Source organism: Rhinolophus sinicus, chromosome 6 (genome assembly GCF_057876585.1).
Source record: "Rhinolophus sinicus isolate RSI-liver-muscle chromosome 6, RSI-T2T, whole genome shotgun sequence".
Taxonomy (NCBI): Eukaryota; Metazoa; Chordata; class Mammalia; order Chiroptera; family Rhinolophidae; genus Rhinolophus; species Rhinolophus sinicus.
The window spans coordinates 1,840,261-1,855,929 of record NC_142506.1 but is presented as its reverse complement, the minus strand read 5'-3'; the positions used below and the strand labels follow the sequence as shown (position 1 = coordinate 1,855,929).

The following is a 15,669-nucleotide window of genomic DNA, read 5'->3' as shown; positions in this document are numbered from 1 at the left end:
GGACCTCACCCACGTGCACTACAGCTTGACCCTCGACCCCCCGCAGGCCACTAGGAGGGGGCACCCATGGAAGGGTGGGGTGGAGGACGACCCTCACAGGTCCCAGGACTCCATGAACAGGTCTCCCTCCTCCCCCCTCCTGCTTCTGGGCTGCCCTCCTCTTGGCCCCGGGGCCAGGCAGTTCTGGGTGGGGATTACAGCTTTTTCAGGTGGCGTTGGCTATCCTTGGCTTGGTTCCACTACATCTCTGAGCCCCCGTTTTCTCCTCTGTGAACTGGGAACATAGACCCCTCAGGCGTGGGGGGCCTGCCCCTTAGGGTGTGAGGACATGGTGGTCACTGACCCAGGAGTGTCTTCACAGCCTTGAGAGTCCCCCTCACAGCCACGTCCTGGGCTTCCCTGGCCCCCTGGGGGAGGGCCCAGAGAGCCTGCTGAGGGGACGGGAGGAATGTGAAAAGGCAGGGGGGCCACAAGTGTGGGACATCAGGGTGGGACATCCATCTCTACAAGGCGCCCCTCAGGCACCAGAGGTCTCCAGGAAGCCGGGGCAGGCGCCACTGTGACATTTCCTGCTATTAATGGAGCTTAATCTAAACAGGCCCTAATATTTACCTCCAGACGCCTCCGGCCTCAGAGGGTGCCAGACAGCGAGAGTGATGAGCCCGTCCCGTCAACGCATCCCCACCTCAGCTCTTCCCTGGGCCAGGGACGGTGCCCCAGCTGTGTGTGAGGCAGGAACTGGGGACGAGAGGCCAAGGTTTGAGTCTCCTGGATACTCAGTTTCCCCACCTGTGAAATGGGGTGACAATCCTGACTTCCAGGCTTATAGGGAGGTGCAGAAGGGACAACTCAGTGACGCTCTGGAAGCCCACAGGTAGTGCTGCAGTCCTCCCTCTCCCTTGCGTGCTGGCTAACTGACCATCCCCTCCCTCTCCCTCCAGGACATACTTTTGGTGATACGACAGGACACTGTGGGCATTCCGGCTGCCCTGCCCAGATCCATGTCCTCTCCCTGGGCAGGTGGAGTTGGGACCAGGATGGGGTGAGGACCCATCATTCTGCAGGTCTGTGCCCCCAGGGCTTGCACCCACACCCAGCCCAGAGGGCTGCCTCCTGCACCCCCTCCACCCTCTGGGGGGCATCAAATCTGCCTATTAGCGATGGCGAAACTATGAACCCGCCACCCCAGCCCTTCCTGGGAGCCCCCGCCTGTCCACAGCACAGTTGAGTAGAGGGGGGCACACATGGCCCCCACCTGGCTCAGTGCCCCACCGTGACCCCTGCCCACCAGCTGAGTTGAGGTCACAAAGGGAATCAACAGGTTTAATTCAGGATGAGGACTTCTCGTTAAGGAGACTGTTTACATCAGATATAAATACACAGGCCGTCTCACGTCACTCGGGCTTTTGGAAAATCCGGAGGGGAGGCCATGAGGAGGGGGATGCAGAGCTCTCACACCCTGGCCCCCGTGGGACCCAGGACAGTGCTGGCCTGGCCTCTGCGACTCAGGAGGAGGAAGCAAGCATCTGTGGGAGTGTGGGCGCCCAGTCTCCAGCAGCTGCAAGGTCAATGAGAGGAGTGGGGTGGGGGCACTGAGGCCCTTCTAGCGAGGGTTCTGCATAGGTGGCCATCAGACTGAGTTCTCAGAGGTGTGAGGTCGGCCCCATTTCCCACCCCAGCCCCAGAAGCTTGAATGGTAGAAGGCTCCCCCTGGGCTGGGTGTTCTTGCAGTCTCCAAGGACCCCAGGTTGGATGGTTGGATTGCAGACATGGGGACCAGAGGCACGCAGAGGCAATCCTGGAGTCCAGGTCAGAGGAGGCGATCAGAGGCCAAGCCAGAGAAGTGCTCCCTCCCCAGAAAAGGTGGGAGACAGGATGAGCCAGGTGACAGCTGCTGGCCAGAGCCCCTCTGCCCTGAGGGGAGAACAAACGGCTCCAAGTGTGGGGATGGCAACCGTGGGCCTGCAGGCGTGAGTTTGAGCTGCTGTGTGTTTTTGCTCTTGGCTTTCTCATCAGTAGGATGAGGCCATGAGCCCTGCCACCCTCCTGGGGCAGCAGGCAGGGCCTCTGGGAACATTCTTGGAGTGGGGGCTTTGGGAAGGTCTGAGCAGTTTCCGTGGGACAGGCACGGGGGTGCTGAAGGAAGTGGGACTGATTCTGACCCAGCCATTGCCTGGCTGTGGCACCATACTTGCTGAATATACCCTCCCGCACCGCAGAGGGGTGGGAAATCGCCTTTGTGGGCTGGTTGCACCTTCAGGTGTCACCCCAAATATCCAACTACTGGCTCAGAGCAAGGCAGCCTCTGGGCATCATACTGCCTTACCGTGTGATTCATGCACACCCGAGTGGGGGTCCTGCACTGAACCCCTCACGTCACTCATGTAACACTGTGTCCCGACATTTCCTTTCTGTCCTTGTTCTCTGTTTGTGGGGGAGGGATGAAGAAAGGGGAACAGGGGACAGGGAGGGGAGGTGACCTCTTCAAGTTGACTTTTTAACCCTCCGTGGAATCCCCAGTACCTAACACATCTTTGTCTCTTTTTCTGAGGACCTCTTTGTGGGGACAGAATGGCCCAGGCAAGGAGCTCCTGGTTACCCCTCTGAGTTTTCAATGGACACAATATATACTCTAGGGATAGTAAATAATCAGCATTCAGACCACCACAGCCCACCTAGAGCCTGTGGCAGACATTGCTAATCAAGCAAAGCACAGTGGCTTTAGAATCTCCCTAGCCATCACCAATTGATCAAGGTGAAACTGATTTGCCACCCAGGTAGAGCTGGCCCTGACCGGGAACGCTCGGCCCGGTCCTGACCTTTGGCCCCCTTGCCAGGTCCCGGCAAGACTACGCCTCAGGCCCGTTAGTCAGGGCCTGTGTGAGGGCGTGAGGGCCGGTGCTGAGGATGTGACAGTGGCCTGAGCCCTTGGAGCTCTTGCGCACGCTGATCACATCGCCAATGCCGGGCTCGCACTCTGTTTCATGCCGGCGGAAGAGGCCGCGGACGGTGGCCTGGAAGCCGCTGGTGACGAAGCAGTAGACAATGGGGTCCATGCAGCTGTTAAGGCTACTGAGGGTCACGGCCACGTGATAGGCCACCAGGCTGGAGTGGCGTGGCAGGTCAGGCCACAGCGCCACGGCCACCTGGCGGGCATGGAAGGGCGTGAAGCAGACGAGGAAGATGACGAGCACGGTAAGCAGCAGCTGCATGGCCCGCACGCGGCGCTGGCGGCCCTGCTGCAGGCTCGGCCGCGACAGCGCGCACATGATGCGGCCCGTGAACACGCTGATGACCAGCAGCGGCAGCAGGAACTCCAGCACGGTCAGCGCGAAGATGCGGCAGCAGGGCCCGCCGCCGGCCGTCACGCCCAGCACGGACAGGGTCACCGCGCCGGCCGCCAGCCACACGAAGGCACATGTGGCTCTGGCGCAGGCCGGCTGGCGCCAGCGGCGGGAGCCCTCGGGCCGCACGATGGCCAGGTAGCGGTCCACGCAGATGCAGGTGAGGAAGAGGACGGAGCAGTGCATGTTGAGGAAGTAGCCGAAGACGTGTGGGAAGGCACAGCGCAGGCAGCCCCGCGTGCCGTAGAAGACCGCGAAGCGCGTGGGCAGGGACAGGCCCACCAGCAGGTCGGTCACCACCAGGTTGATGGTGTAGATGACCGACGGTGTCTTGGCCCGGGTGCGGCAGCAGAAGACGTAGAGCGCCAGCCCGTTGAGCACCAGCCCCGCCAGGAAGATCACGCCGTGCACAGCCATCAACGCCAACCACAGGCCCGGGAAGGTGGCGTGTAGCTCCTCGTCCAGCAAGGCGAACAGCTGGAACAGGGCCGTCTCCGGCACGCTGAGGTTGGCCCACGGCGGCACTGCCACGGTGGCGTTGGAGGCCACACTCGGGGGCCCCGTGGGAGACTCGGAGGGCATGATGGAGGCAGGCGGGCACAGGCCCCGGGCCTGGGAGGAAAGAGATGGGGTTACCCTGGGGGTATTTGAGCTCTGCCTGCAGGTGGACCTGGGTGGTCTGCCCACCAAGCGCCTCTGCCTGGCCGGGCCCTGGCACTTGCCATGTTGTGCTCTGGCACAAGGTGAGGCCTCGGCACCTGCTCCTCCCTGTAGCAGGAGAGGAAAACCCTTGCCACCGTGCGGAACCACCACCAGGACTTAGAAGACAAAGGTGAGGGGTATGGCTCAGGTAGGAGGGTAGGGCCAAGTGTGTGCTGTTGCAGCTCTGATTCCACTTCCTCCCTTACTCTGTGCAACCTCAGGCAAATCACTTAGCCTCTCTGTGCCTCGTGTCCTAACCTAGGCATTTGGGACTGAGGAGCTGCGAGGATTCACTGAGCACAGCAGCACCCAGCACATACATGGTGTCAGATAAACCAGTGTTCTGCTCAGACAGAGCCTGGCCCATGATCACCCTGCCCCGATGCTCACCCCGCTGACCCCGGGCCCGTGCGTCACGACTGCTGTCCTCCAGGCCACCCATCTGCTCTTACCTCTTCCAAGCCTGGCACCCTGGATGAGCGTCCTCACAAGGGACTTTTCCCAAGGGGCAGGGATGGGGGGCTGAGAACCAGCCTCCCTGGGCGCCCCAGCTCCCTCCTAGCCCTGAGAGACAAGCACCCTTATCTTGGAGGCAGGCACAGAGCGGCTTGCGGGGGCCAGAGCCTGGAGCCAGGTCCCAGGGGCAGCAAGGCCTGAGTGGGTGTCAGTTAAATAAACGCTGTGCTCCCGGCCCATCCACTCCCGGTGGCCCAGACACTCTGGTGGGGGCGGGTTGGGGGCTGGACGGGGGCTTCCCACTGTTTATGTTCCTGCTGAGCTGTTTAACTTGCTGAGATTTATCCCTTTATTTATAAATGAAGGGTTAAAGGCCCCCAGCCCCACCCCGGCTGGGCCTATCCTCCAAATAAGGACATTTCTGGCTTTTTCAGGAGAAAGGAGAAGGCTTTGGGAAGAAGCAGGGAGGCGGGCTGCAGTGTGTCCTCCCCCACCTGCAGGGGTGGAGGGAAGACCCTTCCCCCTCCTGGGGAGGAGGTCAGTGAGGCATGTGCTGTGAACAGGACACTGCCCACTCCCCCGGGCCCGCTGCGTGGCCTCTGCTACAGGCTCCCTCTGGCAGCTCCTAGCCTGTGGAGCAGGGACTGAGTCCTGCCTGCTGGGGGGGCACCAAATGCCCAGCCTGCCGGGGGTCTGGGCACTAGTTGAGGCTCAGGTCCCAATCTGGCCTAGAGGGAGGCATGGGCAGGGCAGGCAGCTGCCTCCAGCCTTGGGCTCAGAAGGGTCAGTGCCTGCCCAACGTCACCCAGCTGAGCCTGTGCCTCTGCACCCTTGAGGCCGTGGGTGGGGTCAGGTGCCGCCCAGGCCTGTGACCAGCCCCTCCAGCCACCCCCAGCACACGCGGCCCAGGCCTCGGCTCACAGGGGCCTCTGGGTGGGCTGCCTTCCACTGGGTACCCCAGCCCCTAACATACAGGGTGGACGGATGCAGGTTAGGGAGCCGGGGAGTGGGAGGGACACCTGGGGCCGGGAGAGGCCCCCTGGGGTATGAGGGGCCACCTGACGAGGCTGGGCATGGGGGCTGGGAACCTGAGGCTTGGGGAGAAAAGGTCCCGGAAAGGAGAGGGATGACTCCTAACGTGTCCCTTCTCTACTATGAAAAATCCATGTGTGGCAAAACACAGGAGTCCAGGAGCCAGCCCGGGAGACGCATGGCACACAGTTTTTGGACTCCTTTCCACGTGCTTTTCAGTTTTCCAATGTGTCTGCACTAGGCCGGCTTCAGTGTCACAGAGACAAATAATAAATATCCCAGAAAGTTTCCTCTGGGAGAAAGGCCCAGGGTGACGCTGGCTGCAGGGACCCTGCCCTCCCAGAAAACTCCCCAGGGCCAGCCTTGCATGCTGGCCTGCAACTCAGTCATGGTGCTGGGGGTCCAGGCCAGGGCTGCTGGGGGCGGGGGCTACACAGGATGCTCAGGACACCCCAGAGGTGAAGAGAGAGATGTCAGCCAAGCACATGCTGATTCTCAGCTCTGAGAGTCTGAACCCTGACCCCAAACAAAGCTGAGGCCTGATCTCAGTAACGTGATGAACCTTGATATCTGTGAGCCTGGACCCTGGTCACAGGCTGAGCCCTGATCCTGGTCACAGGCTGAGCCCTGATCCTAGTGACACAATCAGGTTAGTTCCCTGTCACACTCTGAGCCCCGATCCCAGGGACACAATCAGGTTAGTTCCCTGTCACACTCTGAGCCCCGATCCCAGTGACAGAATGAGGTTAGTTCCCGGTCACACTCTGAGCCCCAATCCCAGTGACAGAATGAGGTTAGTTCCCTGTCACACTCTGAGCCCCGATCCCAGTGACAGAATGAGGTTAGTTCCCTGTCACACTCTGAGCCCCGATCCCAGGGACACAATCAGGTTAGTTCCCTGTCACACTCTGAGCCCCGATCCCAGTGACAGAATGAGGTTAGTTCCCTGTCACACTCTGAGCCCCGATCCCAGTGACAGAATGAGGTTAGTTCCCGGTCACACTCTGAGCCCCGATCCCAGTGACAGAATGAGGTTAGTTCCCGGTCACACTCTGAGCCCCGATCCCAGTGACAGAATGAGGTTAGTTCCCTGTCACACTCTGAGCCCCGATCCCAGGGACACAATCAGGTTAGTTCCCTGTCACACTCTGAGCCCCGATCCCAGTGACAGAATGAGGTTAGTTCCCTGTCACACTCTGAGCCCCGATCCCAGGGACACAATCAGGTTAGTTCCCTGTCACACTCTGAGCCCCGATCCCAGTGACAGAATGAGGTTAGTTCCCTGTCACACTCTGAGCCCCGATCCCAGGGACACAATCAGGTTAGTTCCCGGTCACACTCTGAGCCCCGATCCCAGTGACAGAATGAGGTTAGTTCCCGGTCACACTCTGAGCCCCGATCCCAGTGACAGAATGAGGTTAGTTCCCGGTCACACTCTGAGCCCCGATCCCAGTGACAGAATGAGTTTAGTTCCCGGTCACACTCTGAACTTCATCCTAGGTCATATTCTAAGCCCTGATCCTGGCCTCAGCGTGGCCCTTCCCTGACTTTCCCCATCTCTTCCCCTGTTTTCTGCTCTATCGGGCTCTAGCTCTGTTATAAGACCACTGCCACCCTACCCCATGGGGCCACCCACACCCAGCTATCCCCCTCATCTCTCACAGTCATTCGTACTGATTTAAGTGTTTAAGGACACCTCTCTGGGGCATCTACTCATGGCCCTTCCATTTTGAAACTGAAATGGGGAGACTGCAGGCCCGTACCTGGCCCAGGGGGCTGGGCCTTTCGGGCAGGTGGGCTGCTGAGAGCCCTGCAAACCCACCCTACTGGGCTCTCCCCTCTCCGGGGCAGGAAGAAGCAAGGTTGGGAGTGTCTGGGCTGAACAGCCCCCCTCCTGCCTACCCCTGCATGGCCTCTGGAAGGTCATTTCTTCTCTGGGCCTCAGTTTCCCCACTGGTCTCCAATGCCTCAGCTCCTACTCCTCCACACCCCACAGGATGGCCCCCTACCAACCCCTAAATCTGCTTTAGTCAAGAATGTGCCCTTCTGGGGGGCCCTGAGCCCTGGGCAGAGGCCCCCATCACCTTCCACATTCCCAGCATGCCCCTGGTCCCTCCCCTCCCACTGTCCACACCCCCATGGGAAGGTGGGGCCAGGGCGGTGTGGGGATGTCACAGGCGGCCATGGCCAGGCCGTGGGTGTTGTGGGGAGGGTTTGAACAACACGAGGAACCAGAGGAAGTGTCACTCTAAGCCTCAGTCTCCCTGCCCGTAAGGTGACGTGATGACAGCACCTTCTCCCTGCAGTTTCCCAGAGGACTCACGGGGCTGGCTCCCGCGTAGTTGCAACCCCTCCCCACCCGGTCTCCAGACCTACTCCACTCACACAGGAGGAGTCTGAGGCTTTGGGAGGGACAGGGTAGGACTCAAACCCGCATCTGACTTGCCACACCCCATCTCTTCCCCATTCTCTGCTGAATACGGGGCTGTCTATCTCTGGACCCAGGGCACGGCCAGACCCTTGGTCCTGAAAGGCAGGTGGGGCACCCAGAGAAGCAGCCCCCTTTGCTGGCAGCACATGGGGGCACCCACTCCCCACGTGCCTGTCTCCCAATTGGCCTCTAAATACAGCCTGGAATGAGGGGCAACAGGAGAAAAGTTCTCCTCTGTGGGGCCAGCCTGGCGCAGGCCCACCCACCCAGTCTGAGGGGGAGGCGTGAGCCTGCCCTGGGAGCCAGTCTGAAGGAGCAGGAACAGCCCTGGGAGCCAGTCTGAGGGGGGTGGCATGGCATTGTTCTGGGAGCCAGTTTGAGCCCTGTCCACGCCCCTTCCTGGCAGGTGCCTTGGGTTTGGCCAAAGTGGAGCAGACTCGAGCTGGGGCCAGCGGCGGTGCCCAGTGGGCAGAAGCCATGCCCTTGTAGTGACTGGTGCGGTGCTGGGAGGCTCGTCACTTCACCAGCTAGGCACTGCCCACTGCCCCAGCCTGCTCTACCTATCCACACTCAGGTACTTCCCTGAGCAGAAAAGAGGGGTGTAGTCTGCTGTCCAGGGGCTCAAGTCAGTGGGGTAGGGAACTGGGTGGAGCCAGAGAGAGTCCTGGCCCCAGCCGGGACTCTCCTGTCCAAAGCCTGGCTCCATCTCAGAACTGTGTGACCTTAAAGTTGCTAAGCCTTGGTTTCCTCACCTGTCACGTGGGCAGAGCAAGAACCCACCTCTGAGGCTGTATGGATGCTTCCTCCTGAGAGGGTTTCGGTGGGTGGGGGGATTGGAGACAGGGCCGAGTATGAACAAAGGAGGGGATTAAGGAAAGGGGTCCCCTTTGGAGGAGGGCAGCAGGATGTCGGCAGGGGTGGGCATGGGCCAGGCCTCGTAGAGTGGGTGCGTCCTGGTCCTGGGTGGGGCTGAACAGCTGGTGTGCAGCTGCAGGAGGGAAGGAGGCAGGGGCGCAGGGCTGAGCACCCGTCAGCCCCCACCGGCCAGCTGCCTTCCACTCCCCCACTGGTTTTTAGCTCTGTGGAGGCCCCTGTCTCCCTTGTTTCTTCCCCTCTTGTATCTCAGAGGACATAAGGAGTCTCAGGGGCGGGTCAGCAGCCTGCCCGGGCCTCAGTCTCTCCAGCTGCACGACAAGAAGATGACTGAGGGCACCTCCGGCTCTGAAGGGCTCTAAGCCCTGAACACTCCCGTACCTTCAGGACCAACCCTGGCAGCACTGCCTGTGTCTCTGGACCTTCAGGCACAAACCCTTAAGACTGTTCTAGAAGGCTCTTCCAGGGAGCAGAGCAGAGGGATAATGCTGGACTCCCGGGGGCTGAGGGGCTGGGGCAAGAGCCAGGCCCAGTGCTTCTCAGGGAAGGAGGAGGCCCTCCCAGACCTCAGGCAGGACTGCCCAGCCTCCCTCCACCTTTTGTGGAATAGTCCTTCAGTGGCTTGGCCCAGCTCACTCCGCGAGCCGGGGGCTTGGGCTCCTGCTACACTGAGCCCCAGGCTCCCCCCACCCCCGTCAGCTATCAGCCAGCCCGCCAATCACTTCCAGCCTTGGGACTTAGCTGCTCACCTGGTGTGGGAGTGGCCCGAGGTGGAGGGCGGGGCAAGGGTGGAGGTTGGGTGCTGTTCGCTGTGGCCCGATGCATGGTGAGGGTGGCCCTGACCCCACCATGTGCAGACCTGGAGCCCCACACGTCACAGGCTTTTTGGAGCTTTGCCCACTGCTGCAGGCGACCGAGTCTGCCTCCCCCGTCAGACTGAGCACCTTGAGATGAGGCTGCGGCGCAGGGGCGGGGGAGGTGCAGAGTGCCATCTGTCCCGCCAGCACCCAGAACAGCCGGGGCACACAGTGGCTTCCGTCTTTCTCTTTGGCTGATGAACGCGAGTGAGCCAGTCAAGGCCTGCAGGGTGAGGCCCATTTCTCACCCTGGCATTCAGTGCCCTCCCCACTTGGCCTGGCCCCTGGTAGCCTGGTGCCTGCCTGGAATCGGCTTCCACCTCAGCTCCATCCTCACTACCAACCAGTCCTCCCAGCTGAGCCGGGCTGACACCTCCTCTAGGAAGCCCCCCCAATCATTTCCCTCCTCTCACCTTTGGTGCTCATTAACAATATTCGATTCAAGTCTCAGAGCCTTAGTTCCCTCACCTGTGATGCTGGGACTCATGTTTGTTGAGTGAATAACTGAGCAAACCAGTGAATGAAATCTGGCAGAGTGGCTGGAGTTGCCGGGTGCAGTATGTGAGAAACAGCAGATGTCCCCACAGAAGGGGCATGCTAATGATAGTAACAGTGCTAGAAGCTCGTGGTTTCCCCACCTGAAGAGAAGTCCTGCCTGGGCCCACCTGCCCATTTTGGGGGATAGTTCCCGGCATCCAGGGTGCTCAGTACAGGACTTCTGAAAGCCTCTGTGAAGCTCTCAAACCCAGGAATCTTCCCAACGGGGAAGAATGAGCATATTTTCCCAAGTCATTTGACCCTGTCCCCTCCTGGGGCCCCCTCTCTATCCAGCCTTATGGCTACACCAAATTGGGGGGGGGGTTGTGCCCCGCTGCCTCCACTCACAGCTTGCTGGGTCCCTGCTGCGTGACCAGCAATGCAAGGCCAAGACCCCGGAGGCACAGGGTGCTGGGACCTGCCCACAGAGACTGAGGGGAAACCTGGGCCATGCTGACCTCACCTCCTTGGCAGGTAGGGGTGTGTCCTGACCTCTCCTTGGCTCCTCCCGAACCCCTCTCCCCATCCCTGCATGTTCTCTGTGGCTGCCCAGCCAATCCCACAGCTTGGCTGCCTCCCTTCCTGCCATATACAGGACGGCAAGGGAGCCTGGCCTCAGCCATGGGGCAACAGGTGGCTGCTGGGAGTCTGGCCCAGATCCCATGTGCTGCCTACAGCTGCCCCCCAGGGCCAGGAGGGGCAGGCATGGAGGACAGGCTCAGCCTTTCCCGGACCACGGGTCCAGGTGCCGTGCTGGACGCTGTGCAGTCCTGGGCTCTACAGACGAGTAAGCAGAGGCCCAGAGAGGTGCGTGACATGCCCTGGGTCACACAGCATGAAATTTGTGGAGCTGGGCATCAAAGCCAGGTCTACCTGCTCCCAGGCCCAGGCAGGGGTGGGTGGGACCAGGCAGGGCAGATGGGCATCTCTAAACCTGGGGTTTGTGCACATGGTGATTCTAGGGCACAGACTACCCATGTGTGCTCATGTCCCTGATGGGCTGGCCCTTGTGGCCTTCAATGGCTAAAATAGCCATTACTGATTGGGTGGTTGGGCTCTTTGAGACCCCCAAGAGGGACCAGGCTGGCCTGGGGTCACCCAGCAGGCCCCAGGTGGTGCCGGCTGAGATCTAGGTCCCCGTCCCGGCCAGGGCTCCCTTCACCCAGCTTGGGGAGAGGAGGCACTTGTGGGTGTGGGTGCAGTGCTCTCAGAGGGTCACCTGGACTCCGTCACAGCTGACTCTGCCTCACATTTTACCATCTGATGAAACGTGAGTTTCTCTGGGAGGGGCAGCCCCAGGCATCGCTGTCCTTGGTGGTCCTGTGGGTGCTCAGACAACCCTCTGTGCCACCTGGTTCATCCCTCACCTCGTCTTGACCAGGGCAGCTGCGGAACGCCTCCTCGCTCCACCAGCCCAGCCTGTCCCGGGGCAGCGGACAGGGTCCTGGCTGCACCTGCCTGGCCTCTGCCTGGCCCTTCTCCCGACAGGTCCTCAGCCCCGGACGCTCAGGCTTTGCACGTGCTGGTCCCTCTGCCTGGCGGGCCGTCTCTGCCCGTGTCACCTGCTGAAGATCCTTGAACCTGCAGTCACCACCCCACACACAGTCCTCCCTGAGCTCCTCTGACCTCCTGCTGCCCTGGACACCCTTCCCTGAGGCAGAGCCGGAACCCCACAATTCATTGTTGGTTCCAAGATGACCTCTTCCAGGGTCTCACTGACCCCTCCCCAGGTCCCCCCAAGTGGGTGTTGCCAGCCCCATTCTGCCTGTGAGGAAACTGAGGTACAGGGAGGTTAAGAGGTGCATCTGAGTTACCCAGCTGGGGGTGGGAGCTGGGGTTTGAGCTCTGCCTTGTGGACCCTCCGGCCTGCAGCACAGAGAAGGGATCAGAAGCCGGGGGCAGCAGCTGGCCCAGGCCTCAGATCCAGGAAGCCGCTGGAGGGGAGGTGGCCCTGGGCAACCCTCTGGCAGAAGCACTTGGGGGCCGGTGGGCAGGTCCGGCGGCGTGCCCGAGGGCTGTGAGTGCAGCGGCCGTCCCGGCCACCCCGGCCATCCCTTCCGTTCCCAGTCCTGCCCAAGGCTGCACAGCTGCTTCTTGTCTATCCCGCCCCGCACCCTGGCCACAGGCCAGTTCCCAACCCTCCCGCCTGCCCCCCTCGGGACAGTGTTCCTTCTCACAGGGCAGTTACAGCCAGCGAGAGGCAGGCAAGGGCAGTGCCAGCTCCAAGGTCCATGCTGGGGGCCGGCCGGAGGGCCCGAGTCTCAGTTTCCCCACCCCTAAAAGGGTGGTGGAAGGGCAGAGCTGGAGCACAGGGCCTGAGCTGTGGAATGGGAGGGCTGGCTCTCCACAGGGGGTGTGCCCCCCCACACAGATCCTGTCCCCATGAGCCCCTCAACCCCCAGCCCTGCCCCAGCCTGGGGGAAGGTGGTGGCCGACGTCCCAGAACTCGTCAAGTGCCTCTGGGGTCCCCCATCCTTGTGCCTTGACAGGTGGGGAAATCAAGGCCCAGCTTTGGGCACCCAGCGGACGGTCACTGCTAGTGCTGAGTGAGTGAATGAATGAATGAATGAATGACATCCAGAGAAGGGGCTTGCGGGTCCAGCAGCACAGGTGGGGCTCTGGGGCAGGGGGGACACCGCACAAGCCCTTGGGAGCTCTCCCTCCCGCTCTCGCACCCAGCCTGGCCAGCTCTAACTGCCCTTCCCTAGGGGCTCAGTTTTCCCACCTCTACAATGGCTCCCCACTGTGCAGAACTCAAAGCCCCTTCCGCAGTTATCCGGCCCCTCTCCCCCTCCCCCTGCCTGCATGGGGAGTGAAGACACCGGCACTGACCAGCTGGGGAGGCCAGGCCAGCTCTAGAGGACTCACCTCACCTTCGCCCACCCGTGGCTGGAGACAGAGCCCGCGCTGCCTGAGCCTCCCGGGGCAGCTCTGTGGCTACTCGGTCAGGCCGCCCATAAGCGCCTTCCTGGGGCCTGACGTCAGGCCGGCGCCCGGGTCTCCTTTTGGGCAAAGGCAGCAGAGGTGGGGGCGGGGTGGGGGCGTGGCAGGGGCGTGGCGGCTCATTTTCCTGTACTCCCCCTCCCCAGGGCCCCCTGAAAGAGTTTGGGTCCAGGGCCCTAGAGGGAGGAGCTTAGGGGCTGCAGAGTCCACAGCCCCGCCTGGCATTGGAGGAAACTGAGGCACGGAGGGGTGGGGCCAAAGCTGCACCGCCCAGGAGGGGAAGGAGGAGAGCTGGGAGGGAAGGCAGCTCCAGCCCTGGCTCTCTGTCCCCGCAGTGACCTGTCTGCAGAGGCCGCAGGGGCCCAGGAGAGCACAGCTGGCACTCACTGTGGGAGGTGGGAGCACACACGGGTCCAGTTTTCAGCCTGTGGGACATGCTTCCGGCTGTCCCTCCAGGCTGCCCCACGCTGGTCTGGGCTCCCGCACTGCTCTGGGGGTTCTGTGATTTGCATGTTGTGGTCCTGGGTGTGCCCGTGCACATGATATCTGGGCCTCCGTCTGTGCCCACTCGTGTGTGTCCCTAGGATGGGTGTGGCATTGCAGGAGCGCACGCATGCCTGAGTGTGTCTGTGAGGCTGGAACCAGCCTGGGGGCCGTGCCTTACCTGTGAGTGCTAGCAGCTCCGGGGGGACATGTGGGGGTCAGGTAGCTGGGAAAGACCTGGACCTGACAAGGGCTAGTGGGGTGTACAGGTCAGTGGCCTGGTCCAGGAGTGGCGCTGGGAGACATCCCTCCCTCGATAGACATGCTGACCAGGGTGAAGGCTGGTGGCCAGTCCAGGTGGGTCAGGGTTTCAGGTCTCAGTGAAGGTGGCTGGGGTGAGACGGGGTGGGGGCGCAGGGTCAGGCCCTCAGCCCAAGTGCCCTCCCTCCTCGTCTTCTGTCCCTCTGCTCCTGCTCACTCACACATTTAATCCTCCGACATCCTGACCACTGGGGACATAGGCACAGCTGCCCTGCCAAGGCCTTGGACCTCTGGGAGCTCAGTCTGATGGGGGCCGTGGTTGCAGTGTCATCAGCAGGAGGAAGCAGGGGTGCCCAGCCCAGGCCTGGCCCAGCCTGCTGGGGAGGGGCATGGTCAGGAGGGCTTCTGGGCACAAGGCAGAGGCGGGGTAACAGCAAGAAGGCGGCCTGGACGGGCGGCGGAGGGCAGAGAGTGGCCATCTGGACAGCAGGAACTGCAGACTGGGGGTCCCCAGCAATGGAGTGCAGAAGGGAGCAGTGAGGCTGGGAGTGAGCAGGAGACATCACACTGGGTCTCAGCTGGCCCTGTGGGTACCAGAATGCTGGACATGGCCCAAGGGCAGTGGGGAGCCATTGAGGATTCTGGGGAAGGGTGGTCCTTGGAGCAGCTTCCCTGCCCCCAGGCTCCCTGCTAATGCAGGGCTGAGACCAGGGGTTACCGTTATCTCCTTAGAACATTGTCATAACTCTCCCAGAAAGGACCCCATCCCGCTCAGGGAGGTGCAGGAGCCTCTGGCTCACCCGGGCCCACGCCCCAGGTTGGCACTGACTCCTGGCTGGCAAGGCAGGGGCACCCAGGGTCTTGCTGGGGGAGTGTGGCTTCTGTATTGGCCAGGATGTGGGTGGGGGCAGGAGGGCTGAGCCAGCGGAGGCTCACATTTTATGAGCTAGACACGGCCGCTGAGTCACAGGCAGGGCTGGCCAGGCCTTGTGCCCACCGTTGAGGGCCGCAGTGGAGCACCACGCAGGCTGGCTCCCAAAGAAATCTTGGGGAGTTTCTCCAGAAGACAACAGATGGCACCAGACTGCTTGGGCAGCTGGGTGACAGCCTGGGTGGGCCTCTAGGACCCCTCCCACAAGGAGGCTCTTCTCAGTAGGACCTACGTTTGGGGGTGGGGAGGCGTTAGAGCCCAGGAGGCTTGCGGGAAGGCTTGGGTGACCCTCACACAGCCCTCAGGGGAGACAATGACACAGGGACAATTTCACCCTTGTCACCTCCACAGCCTGGGTGGGGCCAAGCTTTCTGTGGCTAGGTCAGAGGTCAGATGGTGGCTGGGTCTGGTGGATCTGATTGGAGCAGTTAAGGGTGTGGCTGCCCCTCGGAGCCCAGCCTGGTGAAGAGCCCTCCCTGTGCCCCCTACTCAGGGCTGGAACTGTGGGAGTCTGTCCCCAGGACTCACAAACGACAGGAGTCTGCCGTTCTGAGGATTAAGCCACAAATAGCAGCCGAGTGGGGGCCGAGTGGGGGCTGGCAGGGTGGGGGGGGCAGAAGCAGGGGACATTCGGTGACAGCCAGGCGGGTCCTGTCACCCTCCTGGTGCCTGTTGCTCCAGACCTCATTTGTCCTCCTGAGTGGCCCTCCGGGGAGTGTAAACAGTGCCAGGACCGTAGACACGTGTCCTGCTGTGTGCCCAGAATGAGGCTGGCCGAGGGGGCCTCCTGGGGCAAGGGGGTGCAGGCCAGGTCTTCAG

The 15,669-nt window shown here is 61.8% G+C and overlaps 1 protein-coding gene across 1 annotated transcript; it reads right to left on the bottom strand.

Moving 5' to 3' along the window:
* Window positions 1–1,315: 1,315 nt before the first annotated feature.
* Window positions 1,316–13,232, bottom strand: GPR20 (G protein-coupled receptor 20). The gene is made up of 2 exons (XM_019713920.3): window positions 13,101–13,232; window positions 1,316–3,956 (listed from the first exon to the last, which is right to left on the bottom strand). Exon 2 carries the CDS (start codon window positions 3,924–3,926, stop codon window positions 2,850–2,852), a length of 1,077 nt encoding a protein of 358 aa, XP_019569479.2. The 5' UTR covers window positions 3,927–3,956; window positions 13,101–13,232; the 3' UTR covers window positions 1,316–2,849.
* Between the last annotated feature and the right edge of the window lie 2,437 nt (window positions 13,233–15,669).